This window comes from Bubalus kerabau, chromosome 4 (assembly GCF_029407905.1).
Source record: "Bubalus kerabau isolate K-KA32 ecotype Philippines breed swamp buffalo chromosome 4, PCC_UOA_SB_1v2, whole genome shotgun sequence".
Classification (NCBI taxonomy): Eukaryota; Metazoa; Chordata; class Mammalia; order Artiodactyla; family Bovidae; genus Bubalus; species Bubalus kerabau.
In genome coordinates, this window is record NC_073627.1 from 51,596,110 (window position 1) to 51,622,885 (window position 26,776).

General features: G+C 51.0%; 2 protein-coding genes across 8 annotated transcripts in view; one reads left to right on the forward strand and one right to left on the reverse strand.

Moving 5' to 3' along the window:
* Positions 1-1,753: 1,753 nt before the first annotated feature.
* PIGW (phosphatidylinositol glycan anchor biosynthesis class W) lies at positions 1,754-5,991 on the reverse strand. 7 transcript variants are annotated; one of them, XM_055577378.1, is made up of 3 exons: positions 4,751-4,931; positions 4,511-4,634; positions 1,754-3,790 (listed from the first exon to the last, which is right to left on the reverse strand). In XM_055577378.1, exon 3 carries the CDS (start codon positions 3,776-3,778, stop codon positions 2,267-2,269), a length of 1,512 nt encoding a protein of 503 aa, XP_055433353.1. In that variant the 5' UTR covers positions 3,779-3,790; positions 4,511-4,634; positions 4,751-4,931; the 3' UTR covers positions 1,754-2,266. The 7 variants fall into 7 exon arrangements, with proteins under 7 accessions (XP_055433353.1, XP_055433356.1, XP_055433354.1 ...); XM_055577381.1 differs by lacking the exons at positions 4,511-4,634; positions 4,751-4,931 and adding an exon at positions 5,771-5,991; XM_055577379.1 differs by lacking the exons at positions 4,511-4,634; positions 4,751-4,931 and adding an exon at positions 5,251-5,364.
* MYO19 (myosin XIX) overlaps positions 5,434-26,776 on the forward strand; it is a 33,509-nt gene continuing 12,166 nt past the window's right edge. The window contains exons 1-13 of the mRNA XM_055577374.1: positions 5,434-5,556; positions 6,191-6,348; positions 7,561-7,714; positions 12,102-12,240; positions 12,564-12,712; positions 14,165-14,278; positions 20,466-20,598; positions 21,501-21,570; positions 22,118-22,220; positions 22,895-22,991; positions 23,114-23,190; positions 24,685-24,775; positions 25,239-25,410. Coding sequence (XP_055433349.1) covers positions 7,703-7,714; positions 12,102-12,240; positions 12,564-12,712; positions 14,165-14,278; positions 20,466-20,598; positions 21,501-21,570; positions 22,118-22,220; positions 22,895-22,991; positions 23,114-23,190; positions 24,685-24,775; positions 25,239-25,410 — 1,157 coding nt within the window. The 5' untranslated portion in view covers positions 5,434-5,556; positions 6,191-6,348; positions 7,561-7,702. The remainder of the gene's footprint in view (positions 5,557-6,190; positions 6,349-7,560; positions 7,715-12,101; positions 12,241-12,563; positions 12,713-14,164; positions 14,279-20,465; positions 20,599-21,500; positions 21,571-22,117; positions 22,221-22,894; positions 22,992-23,113; positions 23,191-24,684; positions 24,776-25,238; positions 25,411-26,776) is intronic.

A 26,776-nucleotide genomic window follows, 5' to 3' on the forward strand; every position in this document is an offset into this window, starting at 1 on the left:
TCTTTCCTTTTCTCCTTTGCTTTTTGCTTCTCTTCTTTTCACAGCTATTTGTAAGGCCTCCCCAGACAGCCATTTTGCTTTTTTGCATTTCTTTTCCATGGGGATGATCTTGATCCCTGTCTCCTGTACAATGTCACGAACCTCAGTCCATAGTTCATTAGGCACTCTATGTATCAGATCTAGTCCCTTAAATCTATTTCTCACTTCCACTGTATAATCATAAGGGATTTGATTTAGGTCATACCTGAATGGTCTAGTAGTTTTCCCTACTTTCTTCAATTTCAGTCTGAATTAGCAATAAGGAGTTCATGATCTGAGCCAGAGTCAGCTCCTGGTCTTGTTTTTGTTGACTGTATAGAGCTTCTCCATCTTTGGCTGCAAAGAATATAATCAATCTGATTTTGGTGTTGACCATCTGGTGATGTCCATGTGTAGAGTCTTCTCTTGTGTTGTTGGAAGAGGGTATTTGCTATGACCAGTGCATTTTCTTGGCAAAACTCTATTAGTCTTTGCCCTGCTTCATTCCGTATTCCAAGGCCAAATTTGCCTGTTACTCCAGGTGTTTCTTGACTTCCTACTTTTGGATTCCAGTCCCCTATAATGAAAAGGACATCTTTTTTGGGTGTTCTAAAAGGTCTTGTAGGTCTTCATAGAACCGTTCAACTTCAGCTTCTTCAGCATTACTGGTTGAAGAATTTCTTAAGTTGATGAGGACTAAATTAGTCCTCATCAACTTAAGAAATTTAAACTCATTAGTACAATAATCATGTTTGCTGTTGACCCCTCTCCCTTACTAGCATCTGACCCTCTGCTCCCTAGAGACACAAACACTAACTCTTCATTCCACCCATCAACTCTAGCTAAAAAAAAAAAAAAAAAAAAAAAAAATTAACCATCTGTGGGGAAAAGTTTCTTCACTCTATTGTAAAGTCAGTTCTTGATTTGACACTTTTGGCAACCTATATTTCATTGACTTAGCACAGTTTATAACAGTTTAATGTATTTCCCCCATTAGATTGCAAGCTCCAAGATATCAGGAACCTTTTGTTTATCATCCCTAGCAACTGCTGCTGCTGAGTTGTTTCCGTTGTCTCCGACTATGCGACCCCATAGACAGCAGCCCACCAGGCTTGGGTGGGCTGGGATTCTCCAGGCAAGAACACTGGAGTGGGTTGCCATTTCCTTCTCCAATGCATGAAAGTGAAAAGTGAAAGTGAAGTTGCTCAGTCATGTCCGACTCTTAGTGACCCCATGGACTGCAGCCCACCAGGCTTCTCCGTCCATAGGACTTTCCAGGCAAGAGTACTGGAGTGGGGTGCCATTGCCTTCTCCAATCCCTAGCAGAGAGCAGGCTAAAAAAAAATGAGTCTCACTGCAAAACTATTGTCTCATAATTATTAAGCTTGTAAATCACAACAAATAATTAAATATATTCTTTAGGGCATTTGGGTCCTCCCTGGTGGCTCAGAAGGTAAAGAATCCACCTGCAATGCAAGAGACGCGAGTTCAATCCCTGATTCAGGAAGGTCTCCTGCAGAAGGGAATGGCTACCCACTCCAATATTCTTGCCTGGAGAATTCCATGCACAGAAGAGCCTGGCAAGCTCCTGGGGTCAAAAAGAGTTCGACACCTGAGCAACTAACACATTCTTCTTTGGAGCATTTAGCTGTTTTGTGATCTTTTAAGTATTTGACTTTAAACATTTGCTTTCTTATACCGAGTCTTTTTTAAAGATTAAAATTGAGCAGTACTGTTGACAGTTCCACAACTGAGATATTTTAATGTAAATATTATAAAATACATACAATAGAAAATACAGAATGGTAATAGGTGATACAAGACAGAAAGTAAAAGGGGCTTTCCTGGCAGTCCAGTGGTTAAGACTCCCCACTTCCACTGCAGGGGACAAAGGTAATCCCTGGTGGAGGAACTAAGATCCTTCATGCTTCTCAACCCCCCCAAAAAAAGATATAATGTAAAAAATCCTCCTTCCCACCCTCCAATCTTCCAGTGTCACAACTGTAAACACAACAGCTTCTTTAAAATAACTAAAATTTCTAAGTATTCTAACAAGTCACAAGGCTTTGTTTCTTCTACATTGATTTGTTTTACATAGTGTTGACATATATTTAAAATATTAAGCATCACTACTGTTAAAGCAGGAATGAAACTTTAACCCTGGATTGACAGACGCCCATTTTCTTCACACTTTATATTTATTCTTCCTCATTAACATATTGCTCAAAACATATAGTACCCCTATTGATCACCAAAATTTTATTGTCTTGTCTTGCAAGTGTAGCACATATATAATTAAGCAGTTGGTAAACATGTAGAGATTGAGCAGGCACAAGGCCCAAGGGGTACTACTGTGTAATGTATCAATGGAAAGGTTGACTAGACCAGTTGTTACATTTGACAGCAAGAAAAAAAGTAACTGGTTTCTGTTCATTGCTGTGATTAAACAGAGAGTGGGTTCCTTTCTTTTGGCTTCGGAGACTGTGGATTCCAAATGCTTTTTATTTGCAGTGGGTGACTGGATAAGTTTCCAAGAACATGGTACTGCTGCCTCTTTAATTACAAATTTGGCAAAACTCAAAATTATATCACCCAGTAATAAACTACTAAGAAGGATCAGGCAAGAAGCAACTATCCAAATACAAAAAGCTAAATTGGCCATTCTTCGAGATACTACTTCTACATTTACCTGAACTATGTAAAGAGAAATGAAGAGGCCAATAGCTGTCAATAGAATACAGTATGCTACTTTTATCCAGTCTTTGATATGTGACCTTTTTTTAAGCACATATAACCCTGTTTGAACACCAGCCATGTGTACTGCCACGTACCCCAAGACAGAGATGATTCCTTCTCGGTTGGCATTTAATAAACCAACCCTTGTGCCACTACCATCAGTGCCATACAAAATTAAACTTTTCAGGGGGGTAAAATCAAGGGCTAGCTGGTATAATGCAGTAATGCTGATGGCTACAATCCAGGACCTATTTAGGGGAAAAATAATCAAAAGCAGTGATGTTATCAATCTCACAGCTATTAAGGTAAAGAAAAAGTTCCAGTGAACACCATATTCAGTTAAATGTTCCTGATAGTCTATGGATTTTATAGCAACTAATCGCCCCATTCCTAGGAAAACTAATGGCCAAAGAGAGTACAGTGACTTTGTAAGATAACAAAATCTGGAGCCTTTTGTATATTTTCTCCTAACCTCTGGAGAAACCATTGCAGACCCAAAAATAAAGCCCCCTACTCCATAATCCATTGCTCCTGTCCCGTAGAGCTCAGTTTTGGCATATCTTCTGGGAAATAGTGGGAAGTCCACAGCCAAAATGGCAACAGCAGTAAAGGCACTGTTAACGACACGGAAACAGGAGATGGCTGGAATGTGTTCTGATTCTAGACTGACTTTCAAGAATTTTTCACAGATTTTCTGGAAAGGCATTCTGGCATAGCAAGTTCTTCTGCAGTATATTTCATAGAGCAGCCCTGCCCCAAGGATGATTGCAACAAGATACTCGAGGAGGACAAATGAAGAGAAAATGGTCAAAGTGGTGACCAGGGGAACTATCAGGAAAGCAAAGTCAACCAAGAATCGAGTCCTCGAGTTATGTGAAGAAGAACATAAATGCTGTGAGAGAATGATCAGGAGCCCTCTACACAGGATGCAGAGTGCAGGCAGGCACAAGCCCTCGGTGATCTCCAGCACGCTCGTTCCATTCTGGTTACTGACAAAAGCTTCCTTCATCTGCTTTTGAGACATTTTTTCTTCTTCCTATGAAAACAAGAGCAAAGGGATGCATTTGTGAAAAGCAAGCTTTCTGTGGGATTGGCATATAGATGCACCTGACTGGATTTTACTTATTCCTGAATTTCAGAACAGAATCTAGGACTTGAGATTCCCCTCCAAGGATTGTTGGAAGAAGCCTAATAATATATGAAGATAAGGATGTCCTACTAATAGAATGAAATTACTGTTTAAAAAGCTTTAGCTGGGACTTCCCTGGTGGTCCAGTGGTTGGGAATCCACCTTAAGAGTTCAGGGGATAAGGTTTCGATCCCAGGTCCCTGAAGATGCCACATGCCACAGGGCAACTAGGCCTGGGCCACAAGCACTGACGCCGGATACGTCCTGGAGCCCCTACACAACAAAAAGAAGCCACTGCAGTGAGAAGCCTGCACACCCACAAGTAGAGAGAGAGTAGTCCCTGCAAAGAGAAAGCCCTCCCACAGCAAGGAAGACCCAGAATTGCTAAAAAATAAACACAGTACACTGTCATGAAAACAATGTAATGAAAATTAAACACACCTAACTAATGATTTCGAGTCCAATATGTGGGGGGAGAAGAGGGATGAGAAAAGAGAAGGTGCTTAAGTACACTTTGGATTTGGGGGCCCCAGTTTCTGTCCCGAGCCTCTCTGAACCTCCTGCCTCCAGCACAAAATGCGAACCCTCCAGGGATCTCCCGAGCTCCCCAGGCTGCTTGCTCCTCACCTCCTTTACAAGGTGTAGGTACAGTGGAACGGACGCTAATCACGGAGGAGTAGGGACCGTAAAGTACATGCTAGTGTTAATTGTTTTAACCGCTACAAAACGCCTCTCCCCCCCACGTCCATGTCTGAAAAGCGGCACACGGGAAGCACACATGTCACTCAAACAAGAACCAGCCCGAGAATGTACGTTTGAGGGATGGCCTATCGGGACCCACCCACCCGAGGAGAAACCGATCCGAACCGGCTGGCCTTTAAAAAAGAGCTCTTTTCCTAACAGACATGCGCGCCGGTCCTCAAACCTCACGTGCTCCTGGGGTTTCAGAGCCCCGCGTAACTGGGCTGGAGAGCGGGATCCCCCGCCGCCGCGGGAAGCGCGGAAGCCCGCCACTTCCGCCTCGCGAGCGGCGCTTCCGGCCGAGATGGGGCGGGGCGGCCCGCGCTCCCAGGCCCCGCCCACCGCGCGGCCCCGCCCCGGGGGGTGCCCGTTTCCCACGCCCCGCCTGTTCCCCGCGCGCCTCAGGCCGTCTGGGTCTCCGGCTCGACCAGCCCAGGGCCTGACTCCATGGCCTGGGCCGCTGGCAAGCCGGTCTGTCAGAGGCGCCCGGGAGGAAACGGGTCCCGCACCCCACCGTTGGCCATCAGACCCCGCGGCGAGCGTCAAGGCGCCGGGTCTCCCTCTTGGGAGACCCACAGTCCCGCGAGGGCCCCGGAGCCCCTCCGTCCCTCCCCGCTCTTTCGCACCTCACCGCGGGCTCTAAAGTACACAGTCCCGGAGCAAGCCCTCGGCTCCGGATCCTGGCGTCCCGGCCGGGCCACGTGCGCCCTGCTGTCGCGCGCCCCGCCCCCAGGGAGGAGCCCGCCGGCTCCCGGCCACTCGGCCCGAGGCACGGCGCCCGCAGCCTTCCCGGCGCCTCCCCGGCCGGCCCCCGCCCCGCGCCCGCCCTCTGCCTCGCAGGCCCTTCCCGCCGCCCTCACCCGGCCCGCCCGTCTGCCTTTCCAGTCCGGCCGGCGGGGGCCGCACGCTCGGCGGTTAGGGCCGTGGGACCGGTGAGTGCCACCCTGCAGCCGGGCCCGAAGGAACCGGGGGAGCCAGTGGGCCCCCGCGGCGCTGGAGAAAGGGGGCGCCCCCTCTTTTCCCCTTTCCAGAGCGCGCGGGCTTCACTTCGCCCTTTCGTTTTTGACCCTCTCGTATCCCAGGAGGAGGAAGCCCGGCTCTCTGCCTTTTGCTCCAGGACGAGGACCCTCCGGGGTCACGCCTCACCGTGCCTGCAGGGGCGGCCTGGGGTGCAGGGAGGTCCCACTCCCGCTGCGCGCCTCTCCCCGCCTGGAGACCTGGGAGGGGGGCCCCGGGAGGCGTGCAGGCAGCTGCGCCCTTGGCTGGGGGTCACGTCCACCTTCCCGAGAAGGACGGACTGTCCCCGTGCCCAGTGTTTCCGGAGCGGCATCCCAGTCCTGGGCCCGGCGGCGGCTCACCGGGACCGGGAGTGCCCGGTTCCCGCCGGGAAGCTGCGGGCGGGGCCGGCCGGGCTCCTGGGACCCTTACCCTGCCAGTCTCGTCTGCCCGGAGGCTGGGGGAGGGGGCGGGGGGGGGGGGAGGGAGGAGTTGATAATCAGGTTGCCACTTGCCGTGCCCTGCCTAGGGGCTTTCATCTATTCATTCCTGTCTCCCTCCTGCCCACAGTGGTCACGCCCTTTTCAGAAATTCTCGGCTAGTAATCGCGAAGCCGACACGGAGCAAGAGCTGGGGGAACCTGGAGAAAACCGCTTCCATCTGACTTGATTCTGGCAGGAAGTGGGCTCCGTATCGTAATAACCAACATTTGCCAAGCGCTCTCAAAGGTACTATCTCGTTGATCCTTAACTCGGCCTTGTGAGGTCTGGATATTAGCAGTCCTTTTTGCAAAAGAAGAAACGGAATAAGGCTTAGAGAGGTCCTGTGAACTGCATTTTTGAGGGGTTGTGGGCTCTGGATTCTAACTACACAATGTGCTGTATTCCCCTCTGATCCCTTCTCTTAAGACGAACTTTCCATTGAGGGAACTTCGTTGGCCTTGAGTCTCCAGAGCCCTCTGCACAGCTGTTGCCTGGATGGGGTACAGTCAGTGTCCAGAGTGAATGTGTCCACCACAGTCTTGATGCCCTCCTCTGCCTACATTGTCCTTTTTCCTGTTTTCTTGGAGGTTCCCCCATTCCTGAGTTCTTTGAAAGGCTCAATGTATTCAGAGTCTCAAGAAACTTTCCTCCAAGGTCAGTCCATTACCAGCACCCCTCATCCTCATCCCTCCTTGCTGGGGATGTGTGGGGCCTGGGAAATTCTAAGAGTCACTCACAGTTTTTCAGAGATTGGCCCAAACCCAGCCTCACGACACCCCCCTCTCAGATGGACTCTTCTCCTCCAAAAGCTTGGCCTTCTTAAAGCTGACACTGAACTGTTCCACGTAATCAGTGCACCCAAATGGATCATCCATCCTTCTTACTAACAACATTTCTCCTCTAAATGAATATTCAAATTTGGACTTTGTAGAGTGCTTTCACCCGATTGACCTTCACAGCCACTCCCTGCAAAGTAGCTTTTGCAAATGAGGAGTGAAGGCAGGCAGGGAAGGTGAGGTGGCTGGTCAGGTGAAAGACTGAGCTATGGTTTCTGTCCCACACAACCGCTTTCCTGGAATATCAAGAATTGACTCCAGCCTTCCTGTCCCACTGAATACTGGCTGTACTAAGATGGAATATTTCTGTGTGCCCGAGAGGCTTCTCTGCTTTCCAGTGTCCTCACCCTCCATGGCACACTGACCCAGAAGATTTGCAGCCCCACCCCAAACCCTGTAGTGAAACTGGCCCTGAAGGAGCCCCAGGAGGCTCTGGAGGCTCTTGTAAAAGTTTCCTTCGTTCCCTAATTGGCAAGGAGCAGGACAGAGTCTTCCTGTCTGCCCAGGCTCGCCCTGGGTCTCATTTTGGTTCCTGGTGCTCGGTGGGAGGAGCAGGACTGAGTCACCTTGGAGAAACCCTCATCACCTGTATGCGGCCCTTCTCTTCTCTCTTCTCCCACAGGCTCTGGGGTGGCTCGTCTCAGAGATTCCATGGGAGCTGAGCCCTTGGCAGGATCCATGCCCCAGCCTGTGCCCCCATGACCAGGTGGATAGCATTCCTTGTACCCGTGACCCAGAATCCTGGCTGACCACACTGAAGCAGGATGCTCCAGCAGGTAAAGTCCTCACCCTAAGATAACCCAGACCCTCAAGTACCTAAGGCAGCTCTGCCTCTTTCGTTTACCCGAATGATGCTTCCACTGCCCTGACCTGGAAGGGAGGGAAAGACCCCTTTAAAGGCCTTTCTTCTTTTCTGTCTTCAGAGAGGCACCTCGCTGCCTTTTGTCTGTTACTGAGAAGCTCTTCCTGATACCTAATTTGAATCTCTCCTGTTGTGGTTTTTAGCTCTTTTCCCTAGGATGGGTAAGACAAGCTGGGTGAGGGAATCCTTGGGGTGTTTTGGTGACCTTACAAGCCTGAACCTGTGAGGGAGTCCTGAGAGATGCTCCTCACAGCCTGAATTGTACAGACAAGTTGGAAGCCTGGGGCTTCCAAGAGGAGGTGTTCTTTAAAGCTGAGCCTTAAAGAAGTAAGAGTTAGGACTTCCTTGGCAGTCCAGTGGTTAAGACTCTGCACTTCCATCGCAAAGGGCGCTGGTTCAACCCCTGGTTGGGGAACTCAGATCCTGCATGCCACATGGCTCAGCCAGAAAAAAGAAAGAGTAGGAATTAGTCAAATGGAGAAGGAAAGTAAGCAGTCCAGGCAGAGTCAGCCTGTGCAGAAATGTGGGAGAAGATGACCTATGTGGAAATAGACAAGAATTCTGATGAATGGATCACAGGGAACATGGGGTATGGGATGTGAAACCCACCCTTTACTGTGGGCCTCTGCCACTAAAGGCTCCTATGGCCCCAGGCCTGCAGGATTCCAAATCACCCTTCCCTGTGGTGCCCCACCTCCTACCCATATCATCCTTCACTTGCAGCTCTTGGTCCAGAGAGAATGCCAGATATTAGCTGAATTTTTTTATTTACTGAGTGTTGGCATTGGGCCATGGAGAAGGAAATGGCAACCCACTCCAGTATTCTTGCTTGGAGAATCCCATGGACAGAGGAGCCTAATGGGCTACAGTCCATGAGGTCGCACAGAGTTGGACACGAGTGAAGCGACTTAGCAGCAGCTGCAGCAGCCGTTGGGCCAAGGCAGATGTTTAAGATGATTCCTGGACTAGTGGAGTCCCAGGCGAGTAAGGCAGGATAACTGAATGTGAGGTCAGCCAGCCTCAAAGGAACCCTGGTAGACTCTGCTGCTTGACCTCTTGATCCTTTGGCTCGTGAAACAGGCTTGAAGGCCAGAGAGCAGGCAGGACAGCTACCTGCTCCAGGCTTTTTTTTTTTTTTTTTGCGGAGGAAACTTTTTTATTGCCCATTTTTAAATTATTTCTCATTTAAAAAACAGTAATATTTATCAGGGCTTCCCTTGTTGGCTCAGCAGTAAAGAATCCACCTGCAATGCAGGAGATGACAGTTCGATCCCTGGGTTGGGAGGATCCCCTGGAGAAGGAAATGGCAACTCACTCTAGTATTCTTGCCTGGGAAATCCTATGAACAGAGGAGTCTGTCAGGCTGCAGTCTGTGGGGTCACAAAAGAGTCAGACATGACTTAGCAACTAAACAACAACCATGTTTATCAAAACTGTACTAGCAGCTGCTCCGTGTTGCGCTCTTGCTGTATAGTAAGCACTATACTAAGCATTTTACACATATAATTTTGTTTAGTACTTGAAAAGGATACAGTATTACATACCCAATGCCATTATATCCCCATTTTGAAGATAGGGCTCAGAGCAGTTAGGTGACTTATTCAAGGTCACGTTCATTACAACGATGTGGGAAATATAGATAAGCAAAAAGAACATTACAATTACCCATAATTGTACTGCCCATAGATAACTGACATTTTAAAGAATACCCTAGATTTTTCTCCCTAAAAATTTTTAAAACATTTAAAGATATCTTTCTTTTTGTAACTTGCTTTATTCAATTGTAAGGAGGTACTATAATTTAAGCTACTACTTGGACACTTGGGTTTTTTTGTTTGTTTTGCATTGTAAATGTTTCTATATACACAGAACATTCTTATGGCCTTTATATAGTATCATGTTCTAGAAGAAGAATTGCAGGGTAGTTTTAAGGCCCTTGGTATGAAAAGTGAAATAAAGTGAGGTTGCTCAGTCGTGTCCGACTCTTTGCGACCCCATGGACTGTAGCCTACCAGGTTCCTCCGTCCATGGGATTTTTCAGGCAAGAGTACTAGAGTGGGTTGCCATTTCCTTCTCCAGGAGATTGAACCTGGGTGTCGTCTGAGCAATCAGTATATTATTGCCTAATTATAAGAGCTACTTTTTAACAGAATAATAATAGCAAACTTTTGGTGGCAGAAACCAGATGTTTTTTCTAAATACTTTATGTGCTTGTTAGTATCTATGAGATCTGCCACTACTACCACCATTCCCATTTTACAGATGAGGAACATTGGGGTGCAGAGAGACTAAGAAACTTACATAAGATTCTGTAACTAGGATGTGGTGGAATCAGGATTCAAACCCAGGCAATCTAGCTTTCAAGTCCAACTCAAGAACCATGATACTCAGCTGCCTGTCTGGTTGGATCAGATCTGCTCATAAATTATGGCTGGGTGTGAGTGATTTCCTTTTTCCACTAGGGTAGAGGGATTTGCATGGACACAGTCACGCTCTGACCTCAGCAGTTAATCCTGGAGATAAGAGTCTGCCTTGTGCATGCATTGTGGTGGGCCTAAGTTCAGAGAACAGGCAGCATCTTTGGAAGGAAACTTATCACTGGGCCTCTCAAATGACACTTGCCACTTTTGTTGGAGATTTTTGAACTCTAAGGTTCACTAGTCTCATTAGAAACCTGCACATAGGAACTTCCGTAGTGGTCCAGTGGTTAAGAATCCACCTGCAGGGGACACAGGTTTGTCCAGAAAGATCCCATATTGCCACGGGCGACTGAGCTCTTGAGCTGCAACTGCTGAAGCCCACTTGCCCCAGAGCCCATGCTCGGCAACAGGAGAAGCCGCTGAAAGGAGAAGCCTGCGCACCCCAACTAGAGAGTATCCCCTGCTCGCCGCAACTAGAGAAAGCCCCTGCACAGCAGTGAAGACCCAGCGCAGCTGAATAAATACATAAAAATTTTGAAAAAATAAACCCACACATGTTATATCACAGACCCCTTCCTCCAAAAGCAGATTTCAGCCAGGTTACTGCCTGCTCCGCACACCTTCCCTGCCGCCCCCTGGGAGAAGAGAGGAGAAGTGGGATCACAGGAGGAAAGTGGGGAGAAGTTATGTAAAGCGTGGGTATCAGGGATGGGCAAGGGCGAGGCAGAAACGGCCTCTTCCCCACTGGTGCTTGTTCTTGACCTCATCTGCTCTCAAGTAGACCAGGGCAGCAGGAGCTAATTAATTAGCAAGCCTAAATTCAGGCCCAAGAGGCACATGATGAAGGCATGGTACTACCTCACAGCTGATAACGTCTCTATCAAAAAAGGCCCAAACCCTGGTTCTTTCCCTTTGCAGTACCCGCCACCTCGGGCCTCACCCCCGCCAGCCCAGTAAGGTCGGGCCTGACTCACCTGAAAGCTGGAACGCATGGCAGAGGAGAAGGGATCGCATTTATTGATTCCCTGAGTACATGCTTCCCTGATGGCTCAGCGGGTAAAGAATGCGCCTGCAGTGCTGGAAACAGAGGGAATGAGAGTTTGATCCCTGGGTCTGGAAGATCCCCTAGAGGAGGGCATGGCATCCCACTCCAGTACTTTTGCCTGGAGAACCCCATGGACAGAGGAGCCTGGCGGCCTACAGCCCTATGGGGTCACAAAGAGTCGGACACCACTGAAACAGCTAACACTTCCACTTTGAGTACATTCTCTGTGCCAGGCACCAAGGGCTTTGCTTTCCTCCCCCCAACATTTATTTATTTGGCCGCATCAGGTGTTAGTTGCTGCACTCAGGGTGTTCATTGCATCATCTGGTATCTTTCCTTGCAGCACGGAATCTCTGGTTGTGGCACGCAGGTGCAACACTTGGGCTCTCCAGGTATGGCCCACTGCGTCCAGAGCACACAGGTTCAGTAGTTGTGGCTTGTGGGCCTAGTTGCTCTGCAGCAACGTGGGATCATAGTTCCCCGACCAGGACTCAAACTCACATCCCCAGCCTTGCAAGGCAGATTCTTAATCACTGCTTCACCAGGGAGGTCCCCAACTAAGCGCTTTCCATATCTCTTTCTTGTTTTTCTTCCAAACAACCTTGTGAGTTGATTCTGTTTTCCTTTATTTACAAACAAAGAAGCCTCCACTTAACCTCAGAGAGGTTAAGAAGCTTATGCAGGCTCACAGGTCTAGTTAATGGTGGAGGTACAATTTGAACAACCAGACTGTGATCCCAGAGGCCGGTTTTCTGTCTCTTGTACAAGCCCTCACCCTGACGGAGCTGCTGGCCGGTCTGAGTCCCAGTGCTTCTGGTCCTGTTTTTCCCTCCCAGGTTAATGGCCACGGTTCAGGCTCTGCTGCCCACGGTGGGGAGTCCCTGAGGGAAGACCTGCAGGACCTCCTGGGCGGGGAGGCCCCACCGCAGCAGCTCGATGACCTCACCAAGGTGAATCCTGTGACGCTGGAGACAGGTATGCCTCCCCCGCCCACCCACCCCGCCCCAGAGGGGTGTGCCTTCTCCCAGAGGGTATTCAGCTCCGCTGCCTCGGGTCAGACAGGTGGGCTGCTCCAGACCCCGCCTGGCGGCTGCCCTCAGACTCCCCAACACAGGCTTTGCTCCAGATGTGGGGTTCATCTTAATTAGATCTTTCTCATACCTGCTCATCAGGGAGAGGCTGGGCTCTCATGGCTCTTGGCTAATTGCAGAGGGAACTCTGGTAGGTGGGGTGTTGGTCTGTACGTGCAGCTGTGTCTCCATCTGAGCCAGAGTTTGCTAACGGCATCCCTGCCTCAGTCCTGAGGTGTCTGCAGGCCCGGTACATGGCCGACACATTCTACACCAACGCCGGCTGCACCCTGGTGGCTATGAACCCCTTCAAGCCCGTCCCTCAGCTCTACTCGCCCGAGCTGATGCGAGAGTACCACGCTGCTTCTCAGCCCCAGGTGAGACCCCCGCTTCCCAGGGAATCAGGGCTCCCCCTCCTCCCCGCGGGCACCTGGCAGCTTCGCTGTCCGTATCCGTGTCGTCGTCAGCCGGGCTGTCGTTCAGAGACTGCTGGGGCTGTGACCTTCCCACCAGAAGCTCACAGAAGTTTGGACACGTGCCAGGAGGTGCAAAATGAGAGAAAGCAGTATTTGCTTAACTGATTTTGGATCCTAAAATAGGGACATGGACAGATTTTTTTTTTTTCTTCTTGTTTGTGAATTTATTAGTTGGAAAGAATTTCCCAAGGCATATTTGTGTATTTAAAAACCACTTTTTGGGGAAAAGAATAAAATTACGTGCGGTACGGATTGCCTTGGAAAATTCAGCACATGTTCATCTCCACTGATTGGGAGGAGGGGTCTCTTCTTACGCAAGTGGGGATGAAGCTGGTACAGGCAGGGAACAGCCCAGTGGATGTTAGCATGCAGGGAGAAGCCAGAGCAAACTTGGCGGCAGGAGCAGGGTGTTGTGGAGAGAAGAACAGATGAGGGTGGGAAGGTGAGCTATTCCGGGGCTGTCGTCAGAGAGTCTGCACCACAGCTGAGAGTCCACAGAGCTGCTTCATCAGGGTGGGAGTGGGGCTGTGAACGGAGCCCGCCGTGGGGATGAAGTTGGGGGAGTTGGGTTAAGGAAGGTGAGACCAGCGGCTGAATGGCTGGAGGCTTTGTAACTGTCCAGGTGAGAAGTGGGTGGGGGGAGGGCCTAGAGAGAGATGGTTCTGACAGCCTCCAGAATGATGCCCTCTCCCTTCAGGAAGCTGTAGGCAAGCGGTCATTGCTGGCAGAGCCGCACTGGGTCTGCATGGACTAACCCGGCTCATCCAGGGTTTGTGTCTGGGTGGGCAGCCAGGGAGGTCTGGCCTGAGAGCCGGTCTTACCGACTGCCTCCTCAAAGGCAAAGCCGCGTGATGGTCCCCTCTGTTCCCTCAGTGCCCAGCACACTGAGAACAATTAATCCTTGTTGATGGAAAGGAGAATAGTAACATTGGAATCCAAATCACATAGATGCCTTTATTTGCTGAGTGGCCTTGAGAAGGTTATTTAACCCATATGAACCTCCAATTTGTCATCTATAAAATAGGGTTACTTCTTAGGCAATAACTGGTAAGAAAGTTCTTGCAAACTGTAATAACATAAAATAAAAAAAGTAGCAGAATAAAACTATTGACATAAGATGGGAGGATAACGTGTTAATGTCATAGACTGGTCAAGGCCAGCACTGCTTCCAAACTGAGAGAAGATGAATGGGTCACGCCTGCAGCTGGCCTCACGTTGTTATGCCAAGAAGTTTTTCTAGAGGAAGCCTCCACCGCTGCTGTGGACAGGCTCCCCGTTGCAGCCATCGCTGGATCAACCACTCCTCGCAGACAGGGGTTTGCTCCCATGACCTTTCACCCCTTGATGTTTCAGACACTGAAGCCCCACATCTTCACTGTGGGCGAACAGACCTACAGGAATGTCAAGAGCCTGATCGAGCCGGTCAACCAGTCTGTTGTTGTCAGTGGAGAGAGTGGCGCTGGAAAGGTAGGCGGGCCTCCTTCCCACCCTGTCAGCTTCATGACTGGCTGGACGGGCAGACAGGCTGGGCTGGGGCTCCGGGGAGTGTCACTCGTGAAGTCAGTGTGCAGCGCTGGGTGGGACCTGGGCAGGAAGTCAGGAGCCAGGGGTTCTAGGCCAGCTCTTCCACCAGCTCTGCCCTGACCCGAGGGGAGAGTCTTTCCTCTCTGAGCCTTCATATCCTCATCAGAGGACTCTCCCAGCTCTGACAGCCATTGGAAACAAAAGTCAGCAGTTGGGGGTTCCAGCATAGCACTGAAGAGCACATCAGAACAGTATTTAGCTCTTGCAGACCTCAGTTCTTCCACGTGTAAAATGGCAAGGAGGGAAGGACTGGCCCGTAGCTCACGGGGGCCTTCTGTGCACGTAAGGCGCTTGGTGGCATGCTCAGCACACGGCAGCATTCCTCCAGAATCGTCAGGGTTCCAGTAAGGAAGCACCCTGCCTACATCTCTGGGTCGCCCTTGATGGCAAGGGCGGTACATGGGGCCAGCTGTGGGGAAGGACAGAGTCTCCTGTGTGGTCATGCGGTCCCCAGGCGGCACAGTCAGTCCCGGTGACACGGAACGTTGTGCACGGATGGGTGAGGAGTCGCACGGCTGTCAGAGGCCTGCTGGCCGGGGCCTCACCCCCTTCTTGACAAGCCTCACCAGCCACCCCACCCTTTCCTCCACGTTACCTTCTCAAGGGATTCTTTGGACCGTAAACCCACTCTGTCTACAGTCACCCATGAAAGCATTGCCAAGCACCAAGGCAGGTTCTAGGCTCTGGGCTAGCTAGTGAGGAGTGGCAAGGGGAGAAACAGAGATAGCCCAGTTGGTAAAGAATCCACCTGCAATGCAGGAGACCCTGGTTCGATTCCTGGGTTGGGAAGATCCCCTGGAGAAGGGATAGACTACCCACTCCAGTATTCTTGGGCTTCCCTTGTGGCTCAGCTGATAAAGAATCTGCCCGCAATGGGGAAGACCTGGGTTCAGTCCCTAGGTTGGGAAGATCCCCTGGAAAGGAAAAGGCTACCCACTCCAGTATTCTGGCCTGGAGAATGCCATGGACTGTGTAGTCCATGGGGTCACAAGGAGTCGGACATGACTTAGCATCTTGCACAACAATGCTTGGCCCAGTGGGAAAGACAGACAAGGAAGCACATGAAGACTGCACGCTCTAGGGATGAGGCTAGGACTTGGGTACACAGGTGATCTTCGAGAGCTGTGCCAAGGCTGCTGGTGGGGTGGTGATGCTCGGCTCCTGGATGAAGCCCATTGTCCTCCAGAATTGCTCTGGGGAGCTGAGGCTGGACCTGGCCCTAGACCCATGCAACCAGAGCTCAGAAACCCTTTATTGAATAGCTGCTGTGGTCACGGGCTGGGCCTGGTATCTTTTTAAAATTTATTTTTAATAACTAGCAATATAGCTACATAGTTCAAAAATCGAGCAATACTACAGGGCTTACAAAGAAAAACAGCGGCCCTGCCTCGTGTCTCTCAACCCTGTTCCCTGTCTCAGGGGCAGCTGCCTTTCCATCTTAGCAGTTTGTTTGGGTATGGCCATCCATGTTTCTAAACAATGTGTTTATGTAATTAGTTACTGATTTTTCCCTTTTGAGCCTTTGCTGTTCACTTCCTACTTTAACAGTGTAGCCCTGTTACCCTGCCCCCAAATGCATATGTAATTATCTTATGATTTCTAAGGAGGTTAATATATATAGTGCTCTTATGATTTCTAAGGAGGTTAATATATATAGTGCTATGTACATATTGTTCACAGCCAAGCACTATAATATCCTATGATTATATTTCCTTTCTTGTATGATTTTTACTTTCTTCTTAATAACTCTCGCATATATTCACTTGCATAGTTTTTACATACCTGTTCTTTATTACCAAACTTGTCACCAGAACTGGGAAACACCTGCCCAGCTGGCAGGTACATCAGGTGCTTTTTCTCCCTTGGTGATGCCCTAGCTAGCGCTCTCATGTCTCCTCCATCCGGACTGGGGGCTGCCAAGGGCTGCTGGGGAGCTATCACCTGGGAGCTGTCTGCCTCGCTCTGGGGATCCAGAGTGCTGTCTGTCCTGTGGTAAATCCCCTATTGTCGGAGCCCAGTGGCTTCCTCCTCTTGCTTTACTGCCTTGTTTTAGTGGAGCATTTTCTTTAGTAGCTTCTCGACAAAGGTTACGTGAAGGGCATGTTTTGAGTTGTTTGCACATCTGAAAATGTTTATTGTGCCTTATTTTGACATGTTGGCTGGATATTCTGATCTCAAGTTGGAAATCATTTTCTTTCTGAATTTGGAAGTTATTTCTTTAAATATTCTTCGAGTGTTGATGTTAAAAGTCCCAGTCCATAAGTGGCAGTTTGTATTTTCTTTCCAAAAGTCTTTAGGGTCATCTTTTCTATCCATAGGTGTTGAAATTCACAGTGACGTGTCTTTTCTCTCTTGCCGTGCTGGATACTTCGTGTAGGTCTTTTAAACCTTGAGATTCACGTCCTTTAGATTGGGAAAATGCTATATCTAATAATTTAATTCTTTACACCACTTGTTTTCTCCTTCTGGAATTCCTATTAGTAGGGAGTTTGATAAATTGTCTAATATCCTATTTTTCTTACATATTCTTCTGTCTCTTAATATTTTGTCCTGTCTTCTAGGAGATATTCTCTAATTTATCCTTCAGTTCTTTTAAATTTTGAATTTTTATTAAGCAGTTTACTTCTAAAAGTTCTTTCTTATTCTCTGAGTATTTTTTCCCCCCCAGCATCTTGGTCTTATTTCTTCTCTTCTCTTTGAGGATCTTTCATGATTTTTACTTGGCTCCTGCCCTTTTCATTTCTGTTTCCTTCTAGTTCCTTTTCCTCTTTTGTTGTGATATTTGCCAGTCATGTAAAAGAAGTTTACCAAGTAGTTGATGATCTTTGAATTTCTGTTCATACTTAAGAGTAAAGCCTTAAGCAACTGATTAGAATCTATGTTTATGGACAGGATACCATAAACATAAGAGATTATGAAAGAGTTTAGAAAGCTACCTCACCAGGGGTAGCTTTCTAAACCTGTGGGACCCTGAATGCCCATAACTTTTTTCTCATGAGCTTGTTAGTATCTCCAGAAAAGATTTCACCCAATCTCTTTCCTGAGAGATGGAAACTACAGTTAAATGGAAATGATAAAAATTAAAAACACGAACCACTCCTTTGTGCTTATCAGCAGGTTAGACATGCAGGAGAATACATCAGTGAACTTGAGAGTGGGTCAATAAAAATAAAAAGACAAAGAGGAAATTGAGAAACAAAGAGAAAAAGTGCGTCCAGGAGCTTTGGTGCAATATCAGATGGTTTTCCATACTTGTAATTGGTGTCCCAGGTGAAGAGAGAATGTGGGTCGGAAGTATTAATAATATCCTAAGAAAATTACCAAAAGGTGGCAACCCCAGATCCTTGTTCTTAAATGCAATCAAAAGGAGAAATAAAGTCAAAATTAATAGTTTGATATTTGTACATTCACGTACACGTGGAATTGATATGGACTCTTCTGAGCCATAAAACAAATCTCAATTTGAAAAGATTAAAATATGAACTATGTTGTAAACATCCTTTGGGTCAAAGAAGTAATCACAGTGCGTGTTAGAAAACACTGAACTGAACGAAAAGGAAAGCACAACATATCAAAATCTGTGCTTTAAAAAAAAAATGCAGCGCCTGGAGGGAAATTTGTTGTAGCTTGTGTTAGAGAGCACGAGAGGCCTGCGCACCACACCTGGAGAGAAGCCCCACTTGCCACACCTAGAGAAAAGCCCACACGGCCACCAGGATCCAGCACAGCCAAGAATGAGTGAATTGTCGCTGTTGAATCGCTGAATCATGTACAGCTCTCTGCGACCCCGCAGACCGCAGCATACCAGGTATCCCTGTCCTGCGCTATCTTCCGGGGCTTGTTCAAACTCACATCCTCGAGTCGGTGATGCCATCCAACCATCTCATCCCTGTTATCACCTTCTCCTCCCGCCCTCAATCTTTCCCAGCATCAGGATCTTCTTGAATGAGTCTGCTCTTTGCATCAGGTGGCCAAAGTATTGGAGCTTCGGCTTCAGCATCGGTCCTTCCAATGAATCTTCAGGGTTGATTTCCTTTAGGATTGACTGATTTGATCTCCTTGCAGTCCAAGGGACTTTCAAGGGTCTTCTCCAGCACCACAATTTGAAAGCATCAGTTCTTTGGCTTTCAGACTTCTTTATGGTCCAACACTCACATCTGTACACGACTACTAGAAAAACCATAGCTTTGACTATACGGACCTTTGTCAGCAAAGTGGTGTCCGTAGTTCTTAAATAAATAAATATTTTTTTTAACAAAACACTAAAGTAGAAACAGAAAAAAATAATAAAGTAAATGAAATCAATGGCTGTCTTTTTTAAAGATCGGTAAAATCAATAACCCTCTAGTCAGACTTTTTTATTGGCCATGAGGCACAGCTTGTAGGATCTTAATTCCCCGACCAGGGATCGAACCTGAACCCCCTACAGTATAAGCACAGAGTCCTAACGACTTGACAGCCAGGGAGGTCCCCCTCTAACCAGACTTAAAGAGAGAAAAGGACAAATTACAAATGTAGAAATGAAAGAATAGGCATAACTAAAGATCCCACAGACGAGATTTTTCATTAACTTTATTTCAATGAATTCTCCAATTTAATGAAAGAGTATTTTGAAATATGTTAACGGCTGCAGCTCACACAAGAAATATATAACCTGAATATCTAAATTTCTGAGGCAAATTTAAACCATAGTTAAAAATCTTTCCTCATAGAAAGCCCCACGCTCAGGCGGCTTCACTTTGTGGATTCTTCCAAGTGTTTAAGACCCTGATGCTGGGAAAGATTGAGGGCGGGAGGAGAAGGGGCAACAGAGGATAAGATGGTTGGGTGGCATCACCGACTTGATGGATGTGAGTCTGAGCAAAGTCTAGGAGACAGCGAAGGACAGGGAAGCCTGGTATGCTGCAGTCCCTGGAGTCATAGAGTCGGACACGACTGAGCCACTGAACGACAGCTACAGCCAAGCATTTCTGAAAATTAATGTTACCAGTTCCATACAGATTCTTCTAGAAAACAGTAGAGAGGAAACACCTCCCACCTCAGAGCGAGACCTAAAAATACATATATCAAAAGAGCAACCAAAAAAAAAAACCCAAAACAAAGCTACAACTAAAAACTTAGATCTAGAGCAGTGACAAGATACAGAGTCAGTATATGGAAATCTCTTGTGGCTCTCTGTCCTCACAATGAACAATTGGAAATTAAAATGTAAATAGACCTCATCTATTTACATGGAGAAGGAAATGGCAACCCACTCCAGTATCCTTGCCTGGAAAATCTCATGGACAGAGGAGCCTGGTGGGCTGCAGTCCATGGGGTCGCAAAGAGTCGGGCACGACTGAGCAACTAACACTTACAGGCCTCATCTCAGCTGATTATAAAAACTGGGAATTTTATAATTAGATTGCCGGAGTATAAATCAGAGCCCTATCATTTACTGAATATGTCATCTTCAATAAAATTTAGGTTTTTCTGTTGCCCGAGTTTCATCATTTTGAAAGCAGGTAGTATATAATTGCACCTGCATCTGTAGGGCTGGTGAAAACATACATGGCTCAGTATCCTGCTCAGGTCGGTGTGGGTGGTCCTCCTCTATCCCAGCCCCCGTCATTTCTTTTTTTTCTCTTTGGCCGTGCGGGTCTCTTGCGGCTCGCAGGCGTTCCCTAGTTGTGTCCTGCGGGCTTCTCTTGTTGCGGAGCACAAGCTCAGTAGTTGCCACTTACCAGCTTCTCTAGTTGCGGCTCTTGGGCTTAGTTGCCCCACGGCACGTGGGATCTCAGTTCCTCAACCAGGAATCGAACCCTTATCCCCTGCCTTAGAAGGCAGATTCTTAACTGCTGTACCACCGGAGAAGTTCCTCACCACCGCCCCCCGATTCGTAAATGCATCCTCAGGAGCTAGGAGAAGCAGAAGTCAGTCAGATGAGGGACACAGTTGAATTCAGCTTTCAGCCCTTTGATCAGCAACACGGATGGCGGACAAGAGGGCGGTCGTGGGCCCCAGTCCCCCTGGCGGGCTCACACGTGGACGGAATGTGGGCACAGCTCCCACAGGGCCGTTTCTGCCACAGACATGGACATCCCGCTGCCTGATGAAGTTCTACGCCGTGGTGGCCGCCTCACCCACGTCCTGGGAAAGCCACAAGGTTGCCGAGAGGATCGAACAGCGCATCTTGAACTCCAACCCTGTCATGGAAGCTTTCGGTAAGCCCAGTGTCCTCCGCACATCTCCTCCGCCCCGTCTCCTCTGGAATTTACCACCTTCCGGGCAGGGGAGCAGTGCTTTGAGACCCTCTCTTTGCGGGGTGGAGAATGACTCATCATTCACTGCCTTGGATCTGCAACCACACCTCCTGGGTGCCCTTAGCCTCCTTCCAGCAGTGGTAGCATCAGGCAGAGGGAGCAGAGGTGCGGGAGAGGCTCACCCAGTCCATGTCCCGTCCTTCTGAACAGCTCCCTGATGGTTCAGAGAAGGGGACATGTCTGAGGATGCACAGCAGTCGTGTCCATGTTGGCACTCTAGATGTTGCGCCTTACTGTCCATCTCAATACTAACCGCTTGTTTTTTTTGAGGGGGATGGTGGGGCATACCAGGTCTCTGCTGCTGCAGATGGGCCTTCTCTCGTTGTGGCAAGTGGAGGCTACTCCAGTTGCAATGCCCAGGCTTCTCGTTGCAGTGACTTCTCTTCTTGAGAAGCACAGGTTCTAAGCGAGCAGGCTTCGGTAGTTGTGGCACATGGGCTTAGCTGCCCCGAGACACATGGAATCTTCCCGGACCAGGGATCAAAAACCTGTGTCTCCTGCATTAGCAGGAGTATTTTTAACCCCTGGACCACCAGGGAAGTCCCGACACCTTGTTTTTGATCCTTTCCCTTCAAACAAAAATCCCTGACTGCCTAGATTGGCTCTTCCCACTTTGCCAGGAAGTTCTAACCCAACTGAATCACACTTGCTAAAAGCCCAAGCGCCCGGTCCCTAGCCCTGCCTCCTGTGACCCAGAAACCAGTAGAGGGACCCGTAGGTGACTTGAGGATAGCAGTGTGGCCCCGGCAGACCTGCGGCCACCTTAGCCCGCGGGGCCTCTGAACAGAAGCTGTGGTCCTCAGGGAACGCGTGCACGCTAAGGAACAGCAACAGCAGCCGCTTCGGGAAGTTCATCCAGCTCCAGCTGAACGGGTAATCTCTGCGGCCGCCCTGGCTGCTGAGGGGCCAGGTGGGCTGGGGGGCAGTGCCCAGCCTGGGCCGCCGCCGCAGGCAGAACCCCGCCGTGCCTGGCAGGTTCGTATGTGGGATGAGTGAACCTGTGCATCCACTTTGAACCTGGGGAACTCTAGGTGCCCCAGCCTGAGGGACCCAGGGACTGTGCCTGTCCTGACACGTGCCTTCTGCCCTTCACAGAGACTTCTAGTTAAAACTATCACCTTGGCCGCATCTCTGCGCCTGAGGCTGGGGCTTCTGTTCCTGCCTTGGGCTGGGGCAAAGTGAGGCACCGAGGCCTGGGCCCTGTCCCTGAGCTGGTTGGAGGGGACTGTCCCAGCCCTTCCCCTCCCTGCCCCCCACCCCCAATCCCAGGACCTGCTGAGAGGTCCTCCCGAGTCCTCATGACCCCCTTTGCTTAAGTGGAAGAGCTGGGGCGAGGCTGCAGCCTGGCACACAGTAAGTTCCCAATAAACGGCTCTGGACTGAACGGGCCACTGACGGGCTCCAACCTGCTTGTGCCCAGGGCCCAGCAGATGACGGGAGCTGCTGTTCAGACCTATCTCCTGGAGAAAACTCGAGTGGCCTTCCAGGCCCCCAGCGAAAGGAACTTCCACATCTTCTACCAGGTGGGTCCCAGGCGGGGCCCGCAGCGGCCCAGGTGCAGGGCGGAGAAGGGTCTGTGCCTCTCAACCCACCCGCCCCCCCGCCCGCCTTGCTTCCTGCCTCCTCTTCGCTGGGCTTTCAGCGCTGCCACCCCACTTACTCCCACAGACCTTACGTCACACTCGCGTCTCACCCTAGCCCTCGGCTCCCAGGGCAGTCCCAGGCCTGGAGGTGCACTTGCCTTCTCTTCCCGACAGAGGGTCCTTGAGGCTGGGCCTGTCTCCACACGGGAAACACTCACCTTCAGATGGAGGGCTCTCTTGGAATGCCAGCTGCCTCCACCAACCAAACAAGGCCTTCCCTAAATCGTGCCCCCTGCATCAGACCAGGGGTCTGCCAAGGCGTGGACAGTGTCTCCGTGCTCTCAGATCAGGACCAGGGGCTCCCCAAACGGAGTTAGGGTTTCCTCCTCATGCCACAGGCCCCCTCAGTGAGTGGGGTTTTTTTGCACCGAATGGAGATGCCCAGAACTATCTGCCGCTGCTTTCGCGCCCCCACCCGCCCTTGGCTCCCTACAGGGGCCTCTGGGTCTTGTGGTGTGGCTGCCACTCCCCCCACCCCACCCGCCCACCCAAGTCCATGCAGGCCTGGGCATCCCCAGTACCCCTGGCTCAGCCACCCGCCCCCACCCCCACAGATCTACAAAGGAGCCCATGCTGAGGAGAGGGTCCAGTGGTGCCTCCCCAAGGGAGCTACCTTCTTCTGGCTGCCCCACCCAGAGAGGACCTTGGAAGGTATGCGGAGCCTTGCCCTGTGCCCTGGGCTAGCCCAGCAGCACCCACACATCCCCCCAGGACCCGCCGCCCCAGCTGACCTCGGGTCCTGACGCAGGGCTGTGGCTCGGATTCCTTTACAGAGGATTGTTTCGAGGTGACCAGGGAGGCCATGCTTCATTTGGGCATCGATGCCCCCACCCAGAACAACATCTTTCAGGTCAGAGGAAAAGCCACACCACTCAGGTGTGGCAGCGGTGACGGGCAGCCCCCTTCGTAGGGCCCTTCTCTCAACTCGGGAGTCTCTTTCCCTGACGATCTAGGACTCTAGGCTCCGACGGCACGATCGCCAAGGAGGCGACCACCTCTCTGCGCAGCGGAGCCTGGAGACAGGGTGTCAGGGTGGACAGGGCCAGAGCACAGAGCACTGTAGAAGAGACCAGCACAGTGATCCCGGAGGTCAGAGGGAAAGTGCCTGGATCAGTTGTTGCTCTGTCAAATCAGAGCAAAGAAAACAGTGCTGCCACATGTTTGTCTAGCATGTTAAAACTTTTAAATCATCACTCCTAGCTCACTTGTTTTTTTCAGCAGTTCCATGTGTATGGAGATTATTCCCATTCCATGGTTGAGACCTACCCAAAGCCAGACAGCACTCCGTGGTACAAATAGTTTGTTGGAGACGTGCTGGTTCCAACTTCCCACCTCCTTCTCCTTCCTCCTGGGACTCAGTGCCGGCCCAGGCGAGCCAGGCCCAGTCACCCCCACTGGTGGCCTCCGTCTGCAGGTGGTGACCCCTGCAGGGCAGTGGGGTGAAGTGTGGCCTCCATCTCCACGTGGGGGCTGCTCAGGCAGGGGAGGGGGGTCACAGCCAGTACGGGCAGCTAAGCCAGAGGGACGGCACGGGGGACAAGCCCAGGGCAAGTGGACCACCCAGGAGTCTGGCCAGGAGCGCGAGCTTGAAGGCAGCATGAGCCCTGGCCCATCCACAACGCCCATCAGCATGGTGGTCTCCACCTGCGGTGCTTGTGGCCTGGAACCCACCCTTTCTGGGACCAGACAGGGATTGGGGGAGAGGCCCTGCTCTACCAGTGCCCGGTCCAAGGGTTTCCAAGTTGCTGGACCTGGGGGTCCTCTTCCTTCAGCCCCCAGGAGCTCCCCCGAGTGGATCGCTGAGTGCAAAGGCAAGGGAGCACCCACTATACAGAGACCAAGCTCACAGCTCCTTCCCTGGACTGGGCCGGGCTATCAGAGCCCAACAATGTCGGGAAAGGGCCAAAGGTCACCAGAGCCAAGCCCCCAGCAGCCACACAGAAGTGGTCTGGACCACAGGAGACAGTCTGGTCCTAGAGCGGTAGGCAGAGGGACAGACTGGGTGGTGTGGCGCTCTCTCTGGCTGCCCTGGGAGGGATCGGAAGTCAGACTGCCTGGGCTCTCATCCTGGGTTCCTTCTCCTTTACCAAGTGTGGGCTTTAACCTCTGTTTGTCTCGTCTCTGTCGTGGGCATCACCGTAGCACGTGCCTCACTGGTTACACGAGACGATGCGTATCACTTGTGTAGAGTCCTGCCTGGCCAAGTCCCGGAGTAAGTGGGCAGTAAATGAGAGCTGTTACTATTCTGCTTTCATGATTCTGTTTGGCAGGAGAGAGACCCTTCCCAGGCTGGGCTCCAGCCCTTGAGAAGGTGCCCACTGAGTGTCCTCTCCTGCCCCCTCAGGCCCTGGCTGGACTGCTGCACCTCGGCAACACCCGGTTTGCTGACTCAGGAAACGAAGCCCAGCCCTGCCCACTGGTGGACGATGCTCAGTGTGAGGGCGAGGACGGGGGGCCTTGGTCACACCTCCCAGGAGCGAGGGAGGCCCCGACCAGAGGAGGGCCAGCGTGTGGTGGGATCGGGTGCAAGGAGGCCAGAGGGTGCAGTTTGGGATCTGTGCCCCTGGGCTGTTGGCTGTAGGGCCCTGCCCTGGAGGGGTTCCTCCTCACCCCAGCTCTGCTGAGGCAGACAGCTTCCTCTGCATCTTACAGATGAGAAAACGAGAGCTGGGGCAGGTGGGGGTGGGTGGGTTATGCAGTGCTTTATCCCACTCCTGGCCTTGTGGACTGGAGCACAGCAGTCCTGGGTTCAAGTCCTGCCCCTGCCCCTGCTGAGTCTCTTCCCTCCCCGTTCCTGAGTTTGCTCTGCTCCATTGAGGGGGTCATGGCTCCACCATGCTGACTTCACGGGGCCTTGTGCAGAGGGCTGTTTGGACGGAGGGTGTTTCTGCCTCCCAGGCTCTGTTGGGACATCGGCCTTGCTGCTGGGGCTCCCAGAAGATCATCTGCTGGAGACACTACGGATTCGAACCATCAGGGCGGGCAGGGGCCAGCAGGTGTTCCAGAAGCCCTGCTCCCAGGCCGAGTGCGACACCCGCAGAGACTGTCTGGCCAAACTGGTCTATGCACGGTGAGTGCTCTGGGCCCTGCCCTCCTCCCGGAGCCCCTAGTCTGGAGTTGGGCCAGACAGAAGCAGACGGGTTCCCTGCCCCATTCCCCAGCCCCGGGGGGACAGCAGGGAATGGCTGCTGGGCTTCCCCGAGCAAAGCCCTTGGCTCGATTTCAGAGGGCTCTGCATGAGGAAGTGGCCACAGCCTGGCCTAGATTCAGCGTGTTGTTTGGGGACAGGAGCCTGCCTTCACCTTGGCGATGGGCGAGGAAGGCCTGCCTGGCTGGCCACTGGCAAGGCCAGCCCAGAGGTGACGTGAGGTCCTCCCAGGTCCAGGCACAGACCTGTGGATGAATAGGCTCCTGGGTCCCTGCCCTTGTGCTCTCTGTAGCCACCTGGGGTTTTGATAGCTGCTGGTAGAGCCGGGAGTTTAGCCCACAGCCTTGAGCCCTGCAGGGAGTGGAGCCCAGAACGGGGAGGGTGGGGTCTTGGCCTTTCCCTGTTGGTTCTGTGGGCATCTTCACCCCCCGGCCATGCGCTTGGGGGCGTTTCTCACCCTGGGCTCTCAGACCCTTCAGGATGCCCCGAGGGCATCTGGGGCCCAGGATTCTCTGGAGTGATGGGACAGAACACCTCTGTGTGCATGTGCACACACGCGAGTGCTTGGGAAGGAGGGAAGGTCCCGTTGCTTTCATGAGCTTCTCAAGAGCTAAGAGCCGGACCAGCACCACTGAGGGAGTCAGAACCTCTGAGGGAAAGTGGCCCAGGGGCCCTGGGCCCAGACTGAACCCAGTTTAGCAAGGGACTCCGTTCTCACTCCCTCGAAGCAAATTTCAGGTCAGAATTTCAGGCCAAAGATTTTTAAAGGTTTTGTGTCAGATGACTGCAAAATGGGTAGATAAAGTGTGCCGGTTACAGACATGGTGAACCTCTAACCATGGATCATTTTACACACAGCAAGCAGGTCCTTCTATCACTAGGTCTCTTGTTTTTACTACCTCACATGGATATTTGAAGCCCTTATTGCAAAAATAGAAACTGTTTAAAAATTGGCAGAGCAGTTACTTAAAGAAATCGTAAGGAAGAAAACCCTTGTATCATGTCATACGTGTCACCACGTTGGACGCCAACCATTCCATCGTCTCAGGGGCGATGGTTGCAGAGTGCAGGGTGTCACTGTCCAGCTGGGGTGACGGGGTGCCCTCATAGGACAGAGTAGGCAGGTGTCGGGGGGCCTTGAGCTCTGGCCTCCACTGGCCGAGGTTTGCAGGGGAGTCCAGTGAACTCAGGCCTTTATAATCCCACCCAGGCCTGCCCCTCCACCCCTTGTCTAGACAGCAGCTGGGTGTCAGGCCAGTGACTGAGGCGCGCCCACACACCCTGTCTA